The sequence below is a fragment of the Apteryx mantelli genome, chromosome 10, assembly GCF_036417845.1.
Source record: "Apteryx mantelli isolate bAptMan1 chromosome 10, bAptMan1.hap1, whole genome shotgun sequence".
NCBI lineage: Eukaryota > Metazoa > Chordata > Aves > Apterygiformes > Apterygidae > Apteryx > Apteryx mantelli.
The window spans coordinates 4,865,907-4,891,209 of NC_089987.1; the positions used below are offsets into that span (position 1 = coordinate 4,865,907).

General features: G+C 39.2%; 1 protein-coding gene across 3 annotated transcripts in view; it reads right to left on the reverse strand.

Moving 5' to 3' along the window:
• The window catches only part of CDH13 (cadherin 13), a 534,614-nt gene that overhangs the window by 25,944 nt on the left and 483,367 nt on the right, over window positions 1-25,303 (reverse strand). For 2 of the 3 annotated variants that reach the window (XM_067302424.1, XM_067302423.1), the window contains exons 12-13: window positions 16,596-16,829; window positions 15,071-15,286 (exon numbers count right to left, since the gene is read on the reverse strand). In XM_067302424.1, the coding sequence (XP_067158525.1) occupies window positions 15,071-15,286; window positions 16,596-16,829 (450 nt within the window). Of the gene's footprint in view, window positions 1-15,047; window positions 15,287-16,595; window positions 16,830-25,303 lie in introns of those variants that run through there. The other variant, XM_067302422.1, reaches the window with a different exon arrangement.

Below are 25,303 nucleotides of genomic sequence, written 5' to 3' on the forward strand. Positions count from 1 at the left end.
TACAAGTCCAGACCTTACAGTGCTGGGGCACCAAAGGGACTGTGCCGGTACAGGGCCCTCAGCCCTGTGGGGAGACGACTGCAGTGCCGAAACACAAAGATGCAAGTCGAACATGCACATCGGAGCAGATATGCATTCAAGAAACATGTTTGTCTAATATGTATCACAGTTGTACTCTCAAATGGTGAAACATCTATAATTTTGTCACAGCTCCTGACACGTGCAACACAAACAGTAACACAACGGTCGTTGCTAAATGCTGGCTTGTGCTATTTGCTAGTTTTTAGTTATCTGCTTTTCCTTTTCTGTAAATCAAGTTTAATATAAATATTATTAAGGCTGTTTTACTCTGTTTGTTGTTGTTATTTTGGTATTATTTGAGTTGACGTCAATGTTAAATTCTTCCAACTAGGGGCCTATCCTGATGGGCTACAGAGCAAGGCCAGCATCTGGATAGCACAGAGCAGCCTGTCCTTCCCCTACAGCATGACCTCAATTCTGTTAACAAAGGTAAGCAATGAAAACTAAGCAAGCCCAGGAATTCACAGAGGGGCTGACAAAAGGGGCTTAGCCATTAGCTGAGTGTACAGCAATGTTTTGTTTAGCTGGCCCAAATGCTTTACACGCTTAAGTTTTTAGTTCATGATGCCATCACTAATATTTACAAGGACTTTGCCTGAACCTGAATGCGCTCAGTCACAGCGGTCATCGGGTCATCTAGCTTGCTTCGGCAAGCAAAAATGCAATGGATTAGTACAGCTCAAAGCGAGGGTGACCTGGTACCCACTGAAACAAAAGCAGCTTTTAATTAGCAAAAGGGACAATCTCCCCAAATGAGCGTTGCTGGGTAGTGAGACGTGTCACTGAGATTTCCTAATAAGAGCCAGTCCAGAATTGCTTGACCTGAGGAATTTATCATGCTATTTAAGGAAAAGATCTGGCTCCGAAATTAGGATCCAGATTTATATATAGGAACTTTGTGAGCATGACTGCCAAAGCCTGTCCGTGTTGGATTAGGGATTCCAGCTAGGACTAAATTCTCATGAGCAACTTGATTTCCTGGGACAACGAAAAGCGAAAGTTCAGGACTTCGATCTCACAGACCATCTGAAAAACAGCATTTCCAAGTAGCAATGAAGCTTAGTACCATTAGGGGGTATTTGTTCAAGCCTGACTCAGAGGAAATAATGCTAGCTTTTGAATCAGCAAAGCTACTCCGAATCTGTCGGAGATCCCTGGAGGTCCCCTTGCTAAGGACAGCCACTTGTATATGATGGATGAACAGCAGCTGTAGCACTGAATTTCTATATAATCCATAGGCTGAAGCTTCACCAGAGGAAACTGTCAGCACAAAATTTATAAATATCACACAAATTCGGGCAACTACTGACTGGTTCACCAACAGCTTGTAAATAAAAGGCAGCATATGTTGATTTATCTGGCAGACCTGAAGAAAAGCTTGTATATTTTACATCGTATTGACAGATATAATGAATGTTACTCCCTTGTCTCACCCCCCACCCCGCCTTTCCTGAGTAAACTATATATTAACTATATATTAACATTGGTTAGTTCAGCTTTAATTTTGAGTACATTTCCCTCCGTGCTAGCTTTTTGTCTGCTGACGGTTAGCATCTCTCGCACGACAGAAGTACGCGTTCGGTCTCGCTGCCTGTGGCCCCAGCTCCTTTCTCCCCTGCTGCACTCTTCCAGCATGTCCTTCTGCCTCATTCCCTCCATCCCAGGTTTCCACAGGGATCCTTTTTTTTTTTTTTTTTTATTCCTCCACTGTAATTTCTCCCCCTTCTCTGTGAGCACCATTCAAACATGTTCAACCATCACTTCTGTGCTGATGATTCACAGATCTCACTCTCTCTAGCTGCTTTTCCAGCCAGACAAAAATTTTGACCTCTAACTCTGATATCCTTTCAGCATCTAGCTGTTAGCTCAGCACAGCTAAAACCGAGCTCTTAAACGCTTCCCCTAAAGCACTCCCTGCTATTCCCTTTATTGATTGCTATGGACAACACTGACATCATGACTGATATTCAGGCCTAAAAACGGAGACAAACTGGGGACCATTTTTGTCATGGAACCTCCTCTCTAGGTCGGTATATTTAGGCTATGTCTTAATCTAGAGGATTCTTTTTTTTTTCCCCACATCATCCCAAAGGTCTTTTTCTAACCATTCACATAGCTAAAAATCCTACCCACTTTTTCAAGATCTTTCCACAGCCCATGACAAACTCAAGCTCCTGTGCTCATACCTCCCCAGGTTCTGCTGTACAGAGCATTTTCCTACCCTGTCTCTTTGACACCTCTGTTACCGGGAATCTTTCATGGCCCCTTCCCTACTGCACATCCCTTTTGCCTTCACTTCCCTGTGTTCTCCTGGATTATTCCTGCATGGCCTGTTTTTTCCTCTCATGCAGAGACCATGATGCAACTTCTATTGACATGTTTTCAATGAAATCTGTTTGGGCTTTTACCCAAGCCCACCCACGTAATAGGAGGAGCTCCCTGAAAGCATCCATAAAACTTTCTTTCCTTAACATCCTCTTTACTGACACACCTACAAAAATGTTGACATTGACCATAAGGCTTATTAATACTGCCTTTTCGATGTATTTAGTCCCTGGATTGTTCTGTCTTCTTTTCTATATATAGGCTGGGAACTCTTTGGAGCAAGTACTGCCTTACCGTCTTTCTCTTCCTGCCTGTGTCAGCTGCTTTCTTTTATTTTACAAACTGAAATACTCCATAATGAGAGGAAAGGCAAAAAAAGGGTAAAGCCCTAGAAGTCTGATAGTTAAGCTGAAGCCAGAAGCAGCTGATCCTCACCCAGGGTTATTAGATTCCCTGTGTCACGGGGCTTGAATAGGGAGGGGACTTGGTTTGACGACGTTCACAGGGAAGGCTTGTCGAGAGGAGGGTCAAGACCGAGCTCGGGACTCGGGCTCTGCTGGACAGTCGCGGAAGTCAAGATTGGGTTTGGCTTACTTTCCAAGAAACATCCTTCAAAATTGTGGGCTGTCTAATTTCTGTAGATAAATATCTTTGGTAGTTTCTATAAGAATATTTGAGCCTAGATCTGTCTTGCACACAAAGGTGATACAAAATTGTTTTTGTCCACCAGAGAAGTTAAGTCTACCTTTTATTTCTGTGGTAGAAAATCAAAGTTCATCATTCCAAATTTACTTTCTAAAAATATTCTGATAAAGTCATTAATACGTGCTATTTCACAAGCATTCTGTCCAGTAACTCCTTTAATATAAAACATACAGGAATCAAGAACAACTAAAGTATTGTGCAGAAACTTTAATAATGTAAATGTGAGCAGATCCACTAACATCAACTGCTCTAGTTTAAATAATGTGATCAAACATCTGGTCAGTATTCAAAATCTCTCTGCTCTCCCAGCTGGATTTCCAATGTTCATTATTCTTTTATGTAGGGGAATGATAGTTTTGTTTTGTTTTTAATTCTCCCCATAAAGAAAGACCAAATAAAACACCAGAAATACACACCTACACACTTACTGCCAAATTATCAGTCTACTCCTCTATTTGAGACCCATCTATAAAAGGCCAACCTAGAGACTGCTGGGTTCAAGAACAGCTGTTTATCCACTGATTTTTTTTTTATTCCGTTCTAGTGCATTTTAAATTACACATGCTTTAAAGTTTGCAGCTGGGAACAGCACATAAAAGCTATTAGTACTTAAGGAATCCTGTGAGTATAAAATTTGCAAGTAACATGTGCCGGGAGCACATCTGCTAGTCCGTGCTAACTACCTTTTTTAGGAAGTTAAGGCTAAGCCTATGCTTCAAAGGTTTAGATCTGTACACTATGATCATTATGCCTCATAATTATTTTATTTTATTAGTATCAGATGTAAAGAACAACACTGTCTCTACAGTTGGTCTCAGCAGTCAAGAAGTATTACACCAGTGTTGTTTTAAACACCGTTTCTGTCTGCCTACAACAAATCATTTGCTGCACAAAGCTGCAGGCATGAGCGCCACAAAGGCAGCGCGTACATCGTTGTTATATTGCCAGTGGTCCCCCCCCCCCCCCAAGCCCATCAGGGTAGCTGGGGAATGCAAAAACAGCGTAAAGCAAACATAGCTACCTATAACTGCTGTTCTCCTGAAATCACTCTCACTGAAGTCTCTAATGTGTTCTGCACCATTTTTGTATCACAGTTCTCTGTCCTACCTCTTCTAGACCCAAGAGAAGAATTCAGCTGCATTCCTTGAAAGAAAATGGCGAAATAGTGAAAGATAATGGTGAAATAAGCAGAGTTGTTGTTCCATGCTTGCTCTGTGAATTACTACCGTTATGATTAATGAGTCTCAGATAAGGAGGCACTCCTCGTTATCATAAACGGATGGAAGTCTTTCAGCATTAATACTTTGGCACTGGAAGATCATGCTTGCTTTTGCTGGTCAAGAAAACAGACAAACATTGGACAAGTTTATCTGGATATAATTTAATAATGCCATGGTGTGTAATAATGTTATAGAAATATAGGTCTAAATATGCAATTTAGGGTAGGGAGATTCATGATGTAGAAACCTTAATAGAATAACTCCCCCTTTCTACTCCCACTGAAGCCTGTTGGTGTTGACTGTCTTTGTGTTGGACTGTGCCTGGCAAAACAGCTGAAGCCAGTGGCCAACTCTGAAGGGCTGAGCTCTGAATCACCATCCAGTCCTCAGGTTTTGGACAGTGAATTGTTTGGGAAAAGGAGCAAACCATCTAACTGACTACATAAGCGTCTATGCTATTGACTTCTTCAATGACTGGAGCCACCTGTCTGTCTCACAGCAGGCTAATTTAAGGTTTATTCCTTATGCTGATTCATGTGATGGAAGAAAATGAAGAAAAAAATACACATAATTCTTTAAGACCAAGATGTCATAATGCTCCATCTTAGGAAAAAGATAACTTTTAGCATGTGACCTCATTCACTATGGCTCAGGTTACTGAGAGCTCATATTTCAGCAGAACCCATCTAGTCAGCTAGTAAACAATCTTATTTGCAAGAAGTACCACTTCTACTGATGTCAGAAAGTGTTTTGACATCTAGAGGCATTATAGTTTCCCTGTTGCAGCTTCAGCAGCCTTAGCTTTCTCTGAACAGATTTGTATTTTTGTGACTGAACTGCCTGTTTACTTTAAAGAAACCAAACTGAGTTCAGTAATTCAAAGAAATTTGTTAACCAGCCTTTGAAAGATGTGTTCCTTATGAGGCCAAACTCACCCCCATCATTCAGACTATGCCACTTAAATTGCAGTTAAAACCTCATGAAAATTAAAGGCATTTACGTTTCACGCTGACCTTCTGTACAGGAATGAAGTTTAGCCGAGATGCATGCCTCCTCTAATTCTCATTTAACATAGAGTAAGAGAGTTAACGCAGCTGGAGTTTGGAGCTCAACTCCTGCATGCTCCATTTCCTTCAGATTTCCTTCAATTACCTTCTCATCAGAAATATTACATTAATCTTTGCCTAATTAAAAATTTACATTACATCATGGACTCTATTGAAACCTCAGTAATGTTAAAGGGGTAATGGGGAAATGGCAGAAGAGATCAGAACCACATTTCTGATTAGGCAGTTAATCAACATTCAGGTATTTCTTTCCTTTCCATTAATTAGGTACAAAGTGATCAGTGTAGCTTTAATGTAGAACTTACAAAAACATAAAGGGTTTTCATGCACATCCCTGGTTGATTTGTCATGGGCAGTTTTTAACACCAGAAGGGTCACAGCGTTTGCCCATATACCTATAAATTATGATACTTTGTACACTTGTGTAAAATAATCATTTAACAGCTGTGTTCTCCTGTGACCTGTTCAGTGGTCCAAAGCTCTGTCCATGCTTTGCTGCAAGTGCCAGATTCTTGAAATCACTTACTTTGACTGCCCTTATCTTGTCTTCTCAAAAGAGAGTGGAATTCTTTCACCCGGAAATCTCACTGAACTTGAAAGGCTGAAGCAGCTCTCCTCAGACAGATACCTCATTTGCTTACTCTAGCAATTAAGAAATCCATTTTCAGTAGCATAAATAGCAGTAGGTCTGCCTGTGGCTACAGCAAATTAGTGATGTCACTGAACAGTAATAACATTGTGGAAAATTTTGTAAGGAAGAGAAGAGTAAATGAGTTTATCCTGAAAATTCTCAGCTTATCATTTATTATAACAAATATTTATATATAAATAAACATATATGTAACAAATAAACAAATTAGGACAAATTATATAATAATTTGTTTCTCATTTATGTTAGCACATGCTTTCAAAGTTCTTAATGACAGGAAAAATACAGTACGCATTAGTACTGTATGTGTGAAATGAATGTCATAATTCTACCCAAAGCTCCAGTAAGCTCTCATATATCAATGCCAATATTTAACTTCTGGAGCTAAGACGCCGGCATGTGCTGTGCCTTTGGGCAAAGCTGGCAAGGCAGTGGGGAAAGGCGCCAGTCCAAACGGATCAGCTTCGCAGCGGGGGACGCTGCTTAGGCTGAAGTCATTTTCAGCGGTATCTGTTTGATACCAGCAGATGATATTTCCAAGCCTTTCTCTCGCACTGCTAACTTATAGAAACAAGACTATACTGGCAGGTTTGGAACAGCACTGATTTACACTCAAGTGCTCTTACTCTTAACTTCTGGCAGGGGCCTTGCTCTCCATTGAATCCATGTTTCTGCTTCTCTTCTTCCTCCTCTCATACCCACATATATCATTACGTAATGGGCAGTTCTCATGAACGGCAAAATGTATGAGTGTATAAGAAATACTGTCCGAGAGGGAAGTTCATCAAATCAACTAAAAGACTAGCTATGTTTGCTTAGAAATTCAGAAACACTGACCCAGCATCCGCTGTGGTGCTACATTTATCTAATAAAGCCTCATCTAACAAAATTCCTGTTTGCTATGTATTTGAAGTCTCTTGGGTGGAGGGAAGGTAATTTCTAGAATAAAGCAGCTAACATGTTCCAGATCTTTTTGATTTAATTGATAATAATTGTAGCTGAACACTTTCCCATACCAATGTCACCTTAGTTTGACTGAAAAAAACTAAAAGCTTCCTTTCTTTTCCACTTCTTGCAAAACAAAACTATTAGAGGTGACTGTCTGAAATTTGAAAGTATCTTCTCTTGCTCTAATCTGATAAAGTCAGCTGAACAGTTGAAAATAGCCAGCAACTGAAATGAATAAGTACATTTTTGAAATAGTAGGACTGAATAAGTCTCTTAAATTTTTTATGTGTGAGCTGAAAATGTAAAGCATCAAAAGCAACAGCTAGCCATCCTTTTAAAGCAACATATAATTGCTTAAGCAGTCAAATCTCATCTTCCACAGCAGTACAACTTAGTTTACTATCAATCTTGAATAAGTACAACATGAGCATAATTAGTCCAGGGACCTTTAGATCTGTAGGCATACTAATGCCAATTTGAAATACTGAAATTACAGTTTTTTACTGAAGAAAAGCCTTAAAAACCCTGTTATTAAGCAAGAGTAAAAATCAGAGGAAAGTAATATGCTCAGAAGCCATGGAAGATGAGAAATCAGTTAGAAATTTCCCAGGTTTGGCTATGCTGACAGCAAGCTGACTCTATTTCAAAAATTTCCAAGACCATAATTCCATTAGCATGCCTAGGCTTACTTAAGTACTGACCAATGCTGTACACAAGGTATGTGTATGAGTAAAGCAGGGCTTTAAGACATAGGTCTGAAATACTCCAGACCTCAATGGCATCTTCAAAGACTTAATTATGAGCTGTTTAGTAGAGGAACAAGAGAAACACCATCTAACTTTTAGGCACAATCACATTTCCCCTGCACATCTTGAATATCAGTATCACATCCAAATCTGAAGAGCAAGCTGTCTGCATCCAGAACAACATATTTTACAAAGAAACATTGCGCTATTCTGAGGTACTCAGAGCGCACCTCTGTTACAGAGTGGGGAACTATCAAAGGACAGAGATATTTAGTAATAAAAATCATAATGAGTAGTGGCCATTAATGACAGAAAAACAGTCTGAAGTGGTAACTTAGCTCTAATTTTTAGCCATAGTCCACTCCAGAACAATTCAGATAATTATCTTAGAGATATATATTTATCTGAGTTTAAAAAATTGTTCAGAAAAGAAATACAGAATATTATATCTCAACAATATAATTGTTGAGAAAAGGAAAACATAAAATGTTCATCTGAATTCACACCACTGGATGGTCTATCAACCATTACATGTCTACAGAATGATGAGCAGGAGCAAAATTGCAGCTCTTTGGGAAGCAGCTGTATTGGTTGGTTACATTTTTCCCTGTTGCAGTCTGAACACACATTTCCTGAACTGTTGCATCTTTTCAATATCTATACTTCTGGAACACTTTTGGATGGTTTAAAATGTACCTAAAAGGCCCTTTCCTATCTAATTGACTCAATAAAATTTAGTGTCATTAAGTAAGTACATTTTAAATATGCTTATGTACAAATTGAGGGTATTTCTATTTGTCATGTTTATATGACTAGATCTATAAACATCCCGCCTGCAAGCATGTACCTACATATGGACTTCCGTGCTATTTCAAGCCCCGTTAACTTTAGGTGGGCTCCCAAAGCCAACTGCACAACAAATTGAAGGACCAAGGACAGCTGCTACTAGTAGTACTGAGCTTCTTCCTGGATGGGATTTTGTTTTGTTTTTTCTAAAGCTCAGGTCTAAATGAAACACAGAGAAGTCAGAAAACTGGACACAGGGGTCAGTGTTATAGCCAAGATTCAAACTGAGACTGTCTGGACCTGAATGTGATCCCTTAACCCCCAAATCATCCTTCCGGCACTAGAGTCTAATCAACCAAAAACTTAAGGAGCCCATTAACGATGGCGATTTTCCTCATAAACACATTTGAGAATGTGTCTATATTCACTGATAACATAGCAGTAACAACAATAACATTAATATGGACAAAAGCAGCTGTTACAAAGTAAGTACTACAGTAACAGTGGATATTGCTGTTGTTACTATCTTTAGTGAGTCAGATTTACATCACTGGAACTAAATGTCAGTATTTCCAGTAAACAGCAATGAGGTAGCATCGTTAGTTACAAGTTTCTGTACTCACATGATACGTGCTCTAATACAAGAATGGAAATTGAATTAGGATAGTTCAAAGCAACTTTCACAGCAAAACTATCCTCAGCTTGGTAATTTTTTAAATTCTGGCCAACATAGGGATATTTTACTTTTCAGAAATGTGAAAATTTGGGGGGAGCAAAATTTCCTAGTCTTGCTAATAAAATTGTATTTTTGATCTTCATTAAATGTTACTCTTCTGCAGAGTAGAAGACTGCTTTAGAGGATTAAAATATGCTGAAACAACCTAAAAAAGGCAGAATAAATACATATACATATATACATACATACATATATACATATACATCTGTTATTAATCAATGTCAGCCCTTGTGAATGGTTGGTCTGAAGTTTCCTCTTTGGAACTGTATGCAATAGAAACATAGTTTTTTCTTTTTTGAGAAGAAAAAAAAACCCCTACTGTAAAAAATAAATACAAGCTGAGCAAAGCCAAATAAATCACAGAAACATCTGAAAACTGTGAATCTGCAGGTAAGAAACCTACATTGCTAAATAAAGAGCAGTGACCTTAGGTCTTTTCTGTTTGAAGCTTCCTACGATTTGTCTCAGTCTCATGCTGTTCCAGAATACATTGCTTCAGTCTTCAGCCATTGCATGTTCCTGCGTGACCCAGGATGTCCCAGAGATGCAGATGCTTCCCTGGCTTTACAACATCAACTACGTGAAAGTTAGCTCTGCAATTTTAACCCAGGCTGGCTATGTCAAGGTAAATTTGTCAGTTAACAGCATTTGAATTTTTGTAAGGGTTAAATACCCTATATGTAATTTGCAAGGAAAATAAAATATTTTGTCTATTGACCCTGCAGCTAAATTCCTCAAATGGGGGGGGGGGGGAGGGAGGCATTTCAATGGGTAGTTATTAATAGGAAGCTTAATTCAAGGATATCTTTAAGGCTTATTTGCAACTGCAGCACTGGCATCTGTGTGAGTCTGTATTTCTCAACACACCTGAGGCCTTTCACAGTCTGACAAATTAATTTCCAGGTAGAGACCTCCAGCTCATTTAGTTTCTTCATAGCAATCTTCAACCCCCTCACCACCACCACATTACTTTCTGTCCAAAATAATGGAATATTTTACTTATTTAGGCTCAAGTTAACTTACAGCTTCATAGTCCACTGGCCAGGTGAACAAAACAAAAAAGTAAAATGTTTCTTATCATTGGTTAACAGTCAACTCAGGTATCAAATTTGGATCTTCAGCATGATGTGTTTAAAGCCTAGTCTTTTGCTTACATGAGAATTTATGTAAAATATCATTGCTAGAGTGACCTGCTAATGGAATCATTCCAAATTCTACTTGTTCAGGACAAGACTAATGTGCCTTTGGTTCTTATTTTAGTCTCTTGTTTCAATACATTTGAGACTTAGTCTTTCACGTTGCTAGAATGTAAAAGGAAATATGAAATGCAATTCTCATTCTGTGATTATATAATTAAGTGAAATAATTATTGTAAAAATCAAAAGTCCAAAATTCAAATACTCCTTTAAACAACAATATGAATAATTTGTAATTGATATGAAACCTAGTCCTGCCAGCAGATGAGTTCTTGCCCAGTCTGCCATAGGCTTGGGGCAGTTTTTGTTGCTAACTTTTGTTGCTAACTACTAACAAATTTCTTTTTGTCTTGATCCTTCTTTGAATTATTAGGAAACGACCTGAAAAGTTTGGAAGACATTCAAGTGTTTCCCAGTCATTTGTCTGTAACTCACATCCTACAAGTCCTTTGTTGCATATCTCCGAATTTGGCTTGTTGTGATCCAGTTCCTCGTGGAAACTCACTCTACTATGTCACTGCTGAGGGACAAAAACCAGCTCTGCCAAACCCAATACATCTTGAAAAGACATTGCTGTAAAATGTTTGTAAAACATATATTTATAGTGATTTATTGCAAAATTGATGGTACTTGAGCAAAATTTGCAAGGACAGATATTCTCCCTTTTCTGTTAATTCAATACCTAAATGAAACACCAGCTGACAGTTTGTAGGTTGCAATTATGGGCCGATTTCCTCTCTCTCTCTGTCAAGTCATTACGGAATTTTGTAGATATTCTCTTACTAAAAATGTCTGCGAGACTTGCAATACAAAGGAACTTGCTAATAAATCTACTGTTTGTGAGCCCTGTACTTTGGTTGCGGATGTTTAAGCTGAGTCAGAGACAGTTAAGAGACAAGAGAGCAGCAAGGGACAACCTGGACAAACGCAGGCCCAGCACCAGCCGTGATCCATATCTTGTTTTCTCCTTCTCCCACTTTCTACCCCTCTTCCTTGGTAACTGATTTCTGCAGTCCTTCTCTGTAACTAGAAACCCAGGTCTGTTTTCTGATCTCTTTCCTTGATCTGAATTATTAAATTCTAAATGAAATCTGAACAATTTGGTCCTATCTTGCCTCCAGGAGTGGACAGAAAAAGCTGAGAGAGGACAATCTGCCACTGCAGTAGGTCTCATCCTTAACTTTGACAGTGACAGGCTATCTCCATTAATGACAGATAAGACTGAATATTCCTTCCAATATTTGCTAGCATGCACTATTATAACTTTGGACAGTCCTGCTCCTGTCCACCATGCACCTTGCCAGCTTGACTTCAGTGATTCCCAGTGGCAATAAGTTAGCGAGGCTAAGTACGAATTATACAAACACATGCCCTTTTTTAAAAATCAGCTTATATTCACCACCTTTTAATTCCACCAAACATCTTATTGCTTTGCTGTGGAATAACAGCAGCGGGCCCATATAGCTTGGCAGCTTGCATTTGCTACTTCTAGCAGACAAGAATCCCAGATTTTTCTCGTTCCAAGTATACCTACCTTTCCAAGGGCTTCTGGGCAACTCTGTACTCTCTATCCCATTATCACTCCAGATACTGAACACAGTAGGGCAGCTACAGAATAGGTGAAACTGCTGCTTTTTGCATGCATTACAGTTTTAATCAGGCTCTTCAGTTCTATGCTCAGACACTTCAGAAATCTGCCACATATGACTTCTTCCATGACTTACAAAAGAGGCATATATTCTAAGTATAGATAATAATTGCACCATTTAAATGATAATACCACGATGTTTTGTATGGAGAGGAGATTCATGCAGGGCATTTTTATCATGAACAGCTCTTTCACAGGGCTATCTATCCTCATGCCAGATGTCAAATACAAAAAGAAATACTTTGGCATGAGTAGCAAAGTTCATTTGACTGAAGGATTTACCTCCTAGAAACAAGAGCCTCATAAAACATAAACACTGGGAGCAAAGTGAGCCACGTAAGGGCTTTTGCAAAAATTAAACCCATAACTTGCCACTAGAAATGGGATATTTCATCTGTTCAATAAGCACTAAAGTTCTCTTTGTTTTTATGGCATCGTAATCTTTGATTACTCTGATAAATATTTGGACTATACAAAACATTGTGATGGAACTAATCACAGTTGTAAAAGAACTATGTGTGAAAATGAATTGGGAATGCAATGATATCAGCACATTTTAGAGAAGTTCAAATACAGAACCACATTAATTTAACTGGCTCCTGGCCTCATTCTTTTATGTCTCGTATAGTCATTTACACCTGGGGAAAGGGTTATGGAAGTTATTATGCTAGCTGGCTTTGCACAAGCAGGAATAAATACCTGTACCGGACAACGGGATACCAGCCTCCCTCTGCGGAACTGGTTGGATCAGAAACACAACTGAATAGTGGCAAATTTTGGCCAAAACCTGTCTGTTGTCCTGTACTGAGGATTAAGTCTCTGCATGCTGCAGCCTAGCTGTCGAATTCATGCTCTCAGTTACAACCGTGTCTATATAGAAGCCTCTGTCCGGGAAAGGGAGATCTTCCCTTCCCTTCAACTCTCCCGGTGTTTCCCCCGGTTTTGTGCGATTGCTTGGACAGCAGACCAGCACATCGCACTAAACAAACTGCCCTGGCAGATTACGTGAATATCATTTGCACCTAGAGGTCTGCCAAATTCAAGATGGGTACGAGGCAGCATTTAACCGTGAGGCTGCCTTGCTCACGTTGCCTGTGCAACATGCTCCCTGCTTGCAGTCTTATGCCACGCGTTGTTTATAATTACGGCCCTCTTGCTCCATTTTTAATGCCGTACTCTCACAGAATATAAGGCTGCGGAGAAGGCTGTAGACATTTCTGTATTGTTCCACAATATGAAGACTATTCAGTGCTACCCATCCTTTTGCAGTAGGAGGGGGATCATAGCAGGCAATCCCCCCCCGTTGTTCTGAGGGCAACAAGCCTTCCCGGTGCCACGGGCCCCTATTCTGCCCGCAGCTTAGCTGGGAAGATCTGCAATCGGCAAGAACAGTCTTCCAATACCTAGAACTACTTTGTATAATTCAGTGCAAGGAAAATGATAGGACTTCTTTGAGGACTAGAAATGGCAACATGGATACTTTCAAAAGCAAAACACTTTTCTCTACCTCACTGTAGTCTGAGCAGATGTATTAATGTAAATAAAGTTCAAATGCAAATCATGGCAGATGAAAGTTATCCTCGTGGCAAAAGTCACGCCTTGGATAGCACCACCAACATTTATGAAGTGGTAGCAAGAATATATTTAAATCAATGAGCTGCATATTTATATCAACAATATGATAGCGCCACGTGCTGCCACGTATTTCTAACATTTTACTTCTAACAGCCGAATTGCGCTTTTGGCTCCGGCAGACTAAACCCAGAATAACTGAAGCAAAGCCAATACAGATACTTCAGATGTCACTGAATGGAACAAAGAATGGGAATTTGCACTTAACATTTATATAGTCCCTTTCAACTTCAAAGAGTGTCACAAATGTTAGCTATTTCTAATTCTCTCACAATGACCTTCATGCTAACCTTTTGGGATAAAAGTAATATACTATAAGGAAAAAAGAACTGACAGGATGTGTAATCAAGTATACACCAAACCTCAGATGTTCAAACTCTCTCTTCCTTGACCTCTGTCTCTGCCTCATGGTAGATTATATCTCATCAACAGTGTAACATCTTTGACCATGGTGCAGGTATTAATTCACTATAAAGCACATTTTATTAACATTAGGTGATGGTAATAATCCTTGAATAATAGATTTACTACCATAGCTATAGGATAAAGCTATTCCTTTTCTTACAGATAAGGAACTCAGAAAAACAGTGTATCAAAAAATTTGCTGAAAGCTGTCACAGGGCAAGCCAGGGCTGATCTAGGGGTTTGAATTACTGCTCTTCAGTCATTATGTTGGATTTTTTTACTCCTTCCGATTCAAATTATGAATTTTTTAAGACTCTTTCAGAAAACTTTCTCAGAGCAGCAGAAGTTTCCCCTACATATCACTTTTCTCTCCACCAGCCCAGATTTGCAATTCTGATTACGAATTTTGGGTGTCTCTAACCTCAGGATCTTGAACAAGCTCCTTAGTTCCAGTTGCTTGCGTGCTTTACACGGAGGAATAGATTGAAGCAGACAGTACTGATTTTCATGGTGACCCAGAACAGCTATTGTTGGAAGAACACCTTTAATCTCCTGATTCTGTTTCTGAATCGAATTCAGGTGAGGAGAGATGAAAGAAAACATCTCACAAATCTGTTACTACAGCTGGTACTTCTTAGTTTATCATATGCTAGCTTTAATTCTCTTTGATTCGTCTTAAATTATTGCTTCTATTTGCAGTCACCTCTTAATCTGACAACCAGGCATTTGCTGCTATTTTTTGACTATAAAAAAGAATTCTCCCCTCCTTCTTTCATATAGCTACTTCTTCAGGAAGAAAAAAATCAGTTATTGCACTATGGGATCAATGTATGAATTTAACTTCTCCCTTGGTAGGTTTTGTTATGAAGTACATAAATGAGCTGCTAAATAATGCTTCATTACTTACAGTTCAGGAAAAGACTTACAAAATAAACTGAAGAGTGAAAGAAGGATAAGGGTCATGCTGATGTGAAGGGCATCGGTCGCACTGCAGTCCATTTTGGATTTCTTGCAGGAGCACACTTGTAATTTCAGTTCTGTATTGTTAGTCAGAGGTGGTTTTCCAGAATCTGTCACTGAGATCGGGATGTTGTAATTAGCCTTTTTCAGGTTTTGCAGCAGGATGACCTGGGCATGAGTATCTGCAAAGGACAAGGAGGTGAGAATTATGCAGCCAAATAATGGTTGCTTGGGAGGGGAGAAGAACCTGTAAGCAATCCCAGGCATGCCACGGTTACCCAGGGAAATTAAGAGGAAAATGAGAGCACTCAAAGTAAAGGATTAGAGAATAGAATCAGAGGTAAGAAGAGGCAGGTAGAGAAATTCTTTTCAGGGACTTAGAGCTAATTGCAAACATACTCCATCAAAAGAAAGACTTTCAAGAGTCCCTTTTGTTTGAAGGTATTATTTGCTTTGTAAATTATTGGAAGAATTTGCCTGTGGAAACTAATATACTAATGAAATACTAAGGTATGTTATCCCCAAAGCAATACTAGAAGAAAGAATAAATTTACCCCCACTGCTCCCAAAACACCCTTCCTGCAGGGCAGCACAGATGAAGGTGCTCCCCATTGCCCCTTCAGATCCACAGATCTGTTCCACCTGAACAGCAGGGAGGAGTAACAGCTTTAGGTATCCAGGAGAGTGCGTTAACTCTTTAAGGGTTAAACAGAGTGGTGGTTTAGAGACTGGAGAACAGCAGAGTACTAGATAAATGATTCCTCCCCACTGTCCGTGATAGTGGTTTCTGCAGGCAGGCAGACATCACATCCATCTTTAGTTCTTTCTAAGCAGACTGAAGTGAACTGCTAAAAGATTCCATAGTAACAGAGATAAATAGTACATACTAGAAAACAAATAGAAATAATCTATATTAGAAGCAAACATAGTTTTTTGTGCCCACAATTTGCCATACAAGTATTCCGCAATTGTATAGCATGCTCTTTGATCTTTTTAATCAATAGTGTATGGTCCCTATGCATTTGGGTGTTTTATTTGTGAATAGTCCAAGTACGTGAAGTCAGGAAGTTTTTCAAGTACATTGCTAAAGCTCATGCAAAAGTCTCATGCTGTCCTGCAGCAAAGCCTCATGTGTCTCTCAGATAAAAATTCCATACAATGAAATATGGTAATCTTTGCAAAACTGTACATCATCGTTAGCCCTTGTTTAATGCAAAGCTAAAAGAGACAAGTGCAAGCAACGTATTAAGAAGAGGAACAAGTTCTGATTTCAGTGAAGGTGCAGACAGACTGCTAGCACGTCCCCCTGGCAGCTGCTCCTAGAATGAACAGCACCGGGCAGTGCAAAGCAGCGGCAAAAGGTCCGTCCTGAAAGACCTCCATGCACAGAACTGCTCTCGAATCTGCGCAACGCACAGCCCTCAGCAGGAGTGTACTGGGATGCAGGGGAGGGAGGACTGAATGCGTAAGCAAAAGAAATAACAGACTTACTGTTAAGCTTGGTGATTCTCCACAATTTATCTGGGCCAGATTGCTTACTCAGTTCAAACTTGAATGGATCTGTATTGGGATGAAGATCCTTATCCGATGCTCCTAATACCACTACCCTGAGATCTTTTGCATCATCACAGACTTTTGCCAGTGTTGGATAAAGGAACGGGGTATTGTCATTGACATCCTCCAAGGTGATGTGTAAAGTTCCTGTACCTGTCGCAGGAGGGTTACCTACAGGAAAAACAAGCAGATATCGATTAAATCATGCTTTTATAAACACTTTGCTGCTCTTATTTGTACATGACTACTCACAATTGAAGATCATTTTTATAGTTCTTACTTCTGCCACACTAAAACTATTGCTTAAAAAAGCTGAAGCGTCACTACCGTAAATCGCTGATATATTTTCAAAATCCAGCCTGTTTGATTTTTTACAGTATGGACAATTATTCTAAGGAAACCTCTGGGAGAAGAGTATTTTGGAGTCAAAACAAGATTAGGACATGAATAGATACCTGGAAAATAGTCTGTTCATAAGCACCTACTGAGAGAATCGCAATGGGAAATAGCCCCTAGGTAGACAGACTGGTATTAAAAGAAGCAAGAACAAGACAAATAGCAGAAAAATGACAGCAGAGGGGAAGCAATTTGGACAGCAGGGGGTCCATAAACAGCACAGGACCCGATCAGTCCCCAGCAACCCTTAGGACCACGGTTAGTCATGTTAGCAGAAGGGAAACCTGTGAACATACAGCTCCTGAAAATGAGATCTTTTATTTATCCAGAGCCACCCAGAATCAGTGGTGGCGTTTCAGGCTTGCTCAAATTATTTGCCTGCCTCCCTCAAGCCCTGACCCGACCGAGCCAGCCTCAGAGGTGAGGATGTTGCTTATGTCCCACGCCGCCGGCATGCACCTCGGCTGCACGGCCGGGGCTGACAAACTGGCCGCGGCGCCGGGCGCCTTTTAACGCAGCCGCCTGCCCACGGGAACAGGGCTGAGACCAGCACCTCATTTCGCAGAGGTCAGAGAGGAGCTCGCAAGTGGTAATAACTTCCAGGCGCTCCCGACGTGTGCCATGGTCGAGCCCGTAACCTAGTGCTTTCCGTCGAAAGCTCAATATCTTATGACTGATCCCTCCGCCAGCCTGTCTTCTCTGCTCTCCAAGCTTTCCGAACGCATGTTTCTTCCTTCACTGTATACCGTCCTTAATGATTTCCCCCTTGAAATGCTGCACTTCTGCAAGGGTTAGTTGTTTTGCTCGTTTTTCCGTTTTAGCACATAAAATATGCTCCCTGCACTTCCGCTAGCTATAAACCCCGGAGCAGATCGAAAGGATTCAAGAGGTCGTACTTAACCTGTAAACCACTAGTGCGACGTGTCATGGTGGTTTTAAGTTTAGCACTGGAAGAGGTACGCTTTAGCATAATTACCCCGCATAGAGCAACCCCATAAACTAGGGAATTACTGCTGCTCTGTGAGCGCAGCCAAAGAGAGAAGTAAATACCCTGTGGTCTGGATCTGATAAACTACTAACTGTAGCAGCATGCAATTAGTCCTCTTAATGACAAATGTTACTAATGGTGACACTTCATCCATTTCGCGCACGCATAAATGCATAACAAAGACAGAATTTCCATAGTTCTTTAGCTTTTTTCCCCCCTCCTCTCTCACTTTGTCATCACAAGGGTTAGGGTTGAGTTATTTTTAATGAAAAAGAAATTATTTTTCACTTTTTATTGCACTAATTGAATTTGCAGAAAGTCTCCAATACATTTTTTGTTCTTGATATATTATTAAGTAAAGTCATACGGCAGAATGGATGAAAAGACATTTGAGTATTTGAAATATGATCATAAAAGCCAGCCTTTCATGCACTTAATTAAACTGCTGTCTTTAATTTTGAATGCATTATTTCCACACTGGACTGATAATGTCTCATGCACTGCCCTTCTTATCTTTCTCTGAAGTCAGTAATATTAAAATCTGCCTTTTGAAATTAAGAAGCCAACAGCATTATGAATATACTGTTATTTTGTCAAAGGCAGATATGGCTGCATTTTCTCTACCATGCTAATGTTTCACTACCTTTATACAGCTTACAGGCCAGTCAACTATTACGCACCAACAGGGAAAAAGGAAATTGCTTCTGTCCATTTCAATGACATATTCTTTGGTTGTTTTATTCATAAAGATTAAAAAAAAAAATTTGGTGATTTATGAAGACTTCCAAAAGAAAAATAAGCAAATGTCAAGGTCATAAACTGAAGCTTGTTAACACACACGTCATTAAAAAAAGGAACAAAAAATGAATCAAGGAAAAATGGTCACAACATATCCATTGGGAATACATGACTTTTATAAATTTGACACTATTATGCCTTTGCAATAAGAACCATTCAAAAATCCCATGATCTCTAGTCAGCTCTGGTTTTGAAATGAAAGTCTTTCCCTAGCATATTTTAATTCTGAAATAAAACTTCGCTCAATTTTTATTGTAAAACTTTGCAGCTGAAAGCAGGATTAATGCACAAACCAAGCCATAAAGGGCTCAGTCCAACGACCCTCGGGAGCGGATTTTCAAAAGAGCTGAAATGAACAGGCCGCTCCTACTGAGGCTGAACACTTTGAACCTTTAGGTGCCTGAACAAGAGCCATTCGGCACAGATAATTTCCAGTTCCTGCTGAGACTCCCACAGGTTGCATAGCTGTGAATGTAATACAAGAGGCATAGGAATGAAATGGCATTACTCGCATGTGTAAAAGCTACTAGAATAGGTACTGAGGGCCCAGGCTGCTAATTTCATATTTAATAAAAATGAGAGCTTGGTATCAAATCCTGATTTTAATAATCTAGGACAAGACTCAGGACCTTCAAGGGTAGTTTTCAATGAGACCTCAAAGCAAGTAAGATCTTCCTGGTCAGGTAAGGTTTGTGGGACTGGAACTTTGATCAGCAACACTAAAAAGGTGCAGATGCATCTTAGATCATGCTGCAGCAGCAAATGTAAGATATACTTATTTGAATTGCATCAGAACTGGAAATGTCATATCCCAGCATTAGACTGCATACGACGCTTCTGATAGAAGTCTTCAGTTAGGCAATAGCTACTGCTTTTGTAAGATGCAACAGTCAAAAAATAGACTAACAAAAGTAGTTTTCTTTCATGAGTTAGAGACTGTCATAGAATATGATGGCGTCTATTGTCCAGGAGCTAGAAGCTTTAATGCCAGAGACTGTTACCAGAAGATGTAGATGTTAAATTGGATTCTAGTGCTATCACTATAAATGACCATTTTGCTGCCTTTATTTAAAAAAGAATAGTTTCAAAAGAAATATTCTAGAAGTAGACATTTTGGATGCTTCTCTATACTTGTATTTTAATGAAATACCATGCAAAATCATATTGGAATTATTAGTATAAAGTCTTAAATTATAAGCCCTCTGTAGAAATACCTGGCCAAGAAATTTGAAAACTGGCATTCATTTTTGATGCTCTAAGTTCCTGTAGGAACAATGACGGCATTTAGACACCTAACTACTCAAATGGGACTGCCACTCACATAGTTAGATTCTTAAAAGATACCAGTTACACACAATGATGGCCATGGACTAAGGAGACATTTTTCTTAAGTATCAAGACTTACACAAAATGGCATATCTAACAAGAAATCTTATGGTTGAATGGCTGGTGATGTGTTTAATCTGAGTATAACATTTTTCTATGGACATGAAGGGGCCTTTCATGTTCTACTTTTTAGTTTTCCTACAGAAATGCTGTTATTTACAGATTTCTAATATGGCTGACTTGTACTCCATGAAATTAAAGACAGTATTTGGACTGCTTTGAAACTGAATTAAGACATTTTTATTCAGTGTAAATTCCAGTATCAACAGCTCTCATTTATTTGAAATGACAGCAAAAACAGAGTTGGGAATCACCACATAGCAGGTGGGATTTTCAAATATGTCTAGCACAATTAGAAGCCAAATACCTCTAAAAGTCGTTGGAAGTCGAGCACGTAATTTTGGGGGGTATCCAGAGGAAACCTCACAACGTGATCGAGGGTTGCCCATACAGCATCGTATGTCACTGCACCCCGTGAGCCCTGAGGACACCTGCAGCTCTCTTTGCCTTCCCTGCTAGCAGCACCCGAACAGGCTGGTACACACTTCTGCACCGCGTGAGCATGTCCACGCTCACGTCTAGATGTCTGACCGCACCTTGGGCAGACCCGGCTACGGAAGCCTTAAAATGGTCAATGCAGATGCCAATAACTGTGTAGCATCCAATCATTGACACGAAAATTGGTTTTATGTCATGTTAACTCAAAATGTGACTTTTACTGAGCATTTTGAGTTCAGACATTTGTTTGACTTGATGCTAAAGAAGCCTCAGGGAACACAACACTGGCTGCACCAGTATCCCGGCTGTGCCCACCTGCTATTTCCATGTCCAGTAGTGTTTTCTTCCATTAATGGAGCTCTGTCAAGAACAGCAACACAGGAAGAAATAATTCAGGCACTTCACTGTTGGCAACTCAGCAGTTCTCATGTTCAGACACTATATTCCCTTCTAGGGGTACAGCTGGACACGGTGGTGGTGAAAAGCTCGTTGCCACCCATCTAAAATAAGTTGCCAGCACATACTTTTAAAAGCCGGTCAGAAACATTGCTTTAAACCGGCAGAACATTTTCAAGGTGGGAGAATTCTCTAAATACATCTCAAAGAGAAAACAGCTCATAAAAATGTAATCCTTTTCTTGCAGCTGTCCCTTTCCTATTCTGCAGCAAATCCCCAAATTAACCTAAAAGATCTCCAGAGCTACTGAAATTCCCTGATGGGCTAATGACCCTGATTACACTTTCCAAGCTTTCAAAAACATATTCAAAATGTTGAAAATGAACAGTCTTGGACATTTTGGATTATGGTGAGTTTGAATTATCCTTGAAAATGGCGATACATATTCCTTAAAGCTGTAGAAACATTCTTAAGAACATATCCAAGTAAAACAATTAATTGAACATGCTACTTAAAGCTTGAAAACATATTCTTTGGTCAACAGCCCCCAAAATCAACGAATGAAATTGATACTGTCCACCCTATTTTGAGCTTTCTGAGTCTTGAAATTTTTAAATCCCTCTTTGGAATAACTTAGCTTTTTTTTTTCCCTTTGGAATTAGGCATTTAAAATATTTTCATTAGAAATTTAAAAGGTGTTATAAACTAAACAAATTGGATATAATGAGAACATTTGTTCAGCTCACTCAGATTTCATTTAATTTCTGAAAACCAACAGAGAAAGCCTCAAGAAATATTTTCTCTTCTAATTTGACCATGCTTTTGCTTTTCCAAGATTTGGCCAAGAAAAGGTATGGGAATAAACATAATAATGAGAAGAGCTAATTTGGTACTGATTCGGGATCTAATGAACCCAGAAAAGAAACTTTATATATGTGATTGCGAGCCAAGGTGATTTGCATAATCTTTGAGTTAAAATTGCTTATCCAGGATGTCTCTCAAAATTGTTTGGCTACTAACTTCCGTTCATTCCTATTAGCATGGAAAGGGCATATTACTGGAAGAAAGCATGTTGCAAGAATAGGGCAGTGGTGGTGAACAAGACAAAAGTTTCCTTTCCAATTCTGCTAACGCTTTTCTGCCTTGCCCTTTGTCAACTGATCTTTTAAAACTAGCATAAGAAAAGTGCGTAGCAATGTTAGTCATTAGTGTTTTCTCATGCTGTTGCTTATTAAAGAAAGCAAGGCAAATCCTTAGCTGGCCTAACCTCTGGTGACATTGTATCATTTAATAGGATGTGAGTCAGAGTGCCGTATCTCAGAGTCATTTCTCTTATTTTTAATTCATGGTAGTGTTGCGTCTAAAATGGTTGATCTAAAATGAAACGTTGCACAAGGGAGAAACATGGATTATCAAATGCAGAAAATAGATATTTGCGCACGCTATGTGAAAATGGGCTCTGAGTATATTAGAAGAAAGTCAGTTAACTTGTAAATAATATAATTTGTTTAGTGGCACAGCTAAGGAACAAAGCATTGATAATCAAAACATTATCAACTAACAAGAAAAATGCCAGACACACAAATCAGAAAGTGTTAAGACTAGAAGGTAATTAATGAGACAACATGTTTTCACTTAGATTTAGGAAGTTGTTCACCTAATGGCAACAAAACCTAAACATATGAAATCTTCTGTATTTAGAACTGTAATGTTTTGTATCTTGGTCATTACAGCAAAGAAATATTTATGTAAATGCCTTTACAGAACATATCTATCAGAGGCAATTAAGAAAGAAGGAATTTAATTTGAATTATTATACTTTTTTTTCAAGAACATTGCAGACCTGGAATTCTAGCAAAATTTATCAAATTTCCAAAGAAGCAAAATCAACCATTTTAGAGAATCCAGCTGCTACACAAATCTGAGCCACAATATTGCTTGATGCCAGAACAGCTTTTAGGAAGAATGGAGCATGCACTGTCCCTTTTCACACGCTCATTATGAATGGTAAAAAGACTTCTGCACTCATTTCTTCTTATCAAATTATGCTTCCAGGGCCATCAAATTCATATATATTTTCTATGTCCTTCTATGCTATGGTGCAGAAATTACGAGGCCATTTAATTCCTAGAGCAAGCAGCTTGCCCTCTGCCAGATGTGTGGGGTACCAATTGCCGTACAGATTTCCTTGCAGGCTGACAGCATGAAAATTCACCTAGTCTAAATTTTCCTAGACTATTTATGGTGTACCAGTTAGCAGCAGTTTTTAGTCCACTTGCACTTGCATTTATGTAGTCCACAAAGCTTGATTCTACCTTTCGCTTGCTGTTTTGTTGTTAACAAAGTTACACAGATACGAAATGAGAAGGTAGAATGAAGTATTTGAGTTATTCTAGTAAGAAAAATTTTTCTTCATATACAAGCAGAAGAAAGCCTTTGAGAATTTGGATTTGCTAATTGCTGGCACAATTACCTCTCCACTGACCCATCATGAATAAAGCTGTTTTTCTTAAATCTTCTATAAACCACATTTGAATCGTAGTTATATCAAGGACAATTTGGAACAACTCTAATGATGTCTACAGAATTTCTTTCATTTTACTCCTACATAACTAACTGTAACATGTAGGACTGCCAAGGCACTCTCCCTAGATATGAATTTCTTCCAATTTCTCTATTTTCAGCTTCAGCTTTGCTCAAAGGAGAAGCTGGAGCTTACTAGCTGTAAAATGTGTTCTCTGGCCTGCTTTCACTTCGTTGTATTTAATACAGCAAGACAAGAGGAGAACAAACAGTGACAAGCGCAAGCTCCCAAACTGCTTGGAGGGAGCTCCACAGCCAGCCCTGTGCAACCTGGGCTTGGACGAGGCAGCATGTTCTCGCTTTACGTGCTCATACCTCAGATAGGGACTGTGAGAAGCAATGTTTTCTGCCTTGTAATGATACTGTTATGAAAATCACAACTGAAATTTCAGTTTCCCCCTTCATGGCTCTGTTCCCCCTCCATACGCTGTTTTTCTAAGCAGAAAATGTGGGCATAGCAGGTAACGTGGCAACAGGTGCAGGCATCAATCCCATTCAGACAGGCATATTGCCATTACATTTTGCATTCAAGTTGGAGTCTACTAATGGTTCCACTAAAGTAAATGGAACAAGCAGAGTGGGAAGATACCAAAATCCAGGTGGGCTGCTCAGCATCTGACATATTTGAAAATCGGTCTCATAAATGCAATATGCTGGCATTTTCTGCAAAAGAGGTCCCAAATTTCCCATGACTGGAAATTTCCCATTTTAAAAATATTTATTGCCATCTAGATATCTTTTTTTTCAAGATTTCTAAAATAAATAGTCCTTAAAAGTTGCAATCCTTCAATCATTCATTCAAATAACATATGCAGATCCTATTTTTGAGTAATTACATTTCAAAAGAGCACAGCTCTTTCAGCATATCAAATTGCTACTGACATATGCCATCCGTCTTAAATACTGTTTTCAGCATTCTAATTTCTTTTTCTAATCATCAGTCCGTGATGACAAATTAAAACAATATTTTGTGTGCAATTCATATTTTACTGGAATCTAAACTGGCAAGAAAAGGATGAGTATTCAATTTATTTTCTCTTCTCAATTAATACAGCAATTAAGATAAGGGCTATAAAACTGGCTTAATTGGGTTGCCATGGCAACTAATTGCCTGATTTGTTCAAAAATAGCATGTTTTAGGTGGAATCAATCTGTGGTAATTTAATTATGTACATCATGAAGCAAGAAGACAGGTTAGATACATGTAAGGAGAAATTCTAATTGCAAGTTGTTACACATCTCTTTGTTACTCCATTTTTTCTAGCTGTTGTCTGTTTCTGTTCATTTTGTATTGTACAGAATGATAATTCTGCTTTTTAATGATGAGGAGCATCGAGACTTGTGCAATGAATGAGATTTTGATTTGCCTGGATTTAGTTCAGCTGGCCCCTGGAAACGAGGAAGAAAGTTAAAATCCGAAGCTGCCTCACTCCTTCCTCATTTTCCTTTGAATGTGCAACAGGGAAACCGAACCGGTGCCATCCAACTAGCTAATTTATACACACGCGACTCGCCACGGAAAAGCGATATCCAGCTTTTTTAAAGCCGGCCAGTGCAATGCTGAGACAGGCCCTGAGATCTTGCCCTCCTCCTCGGCGCT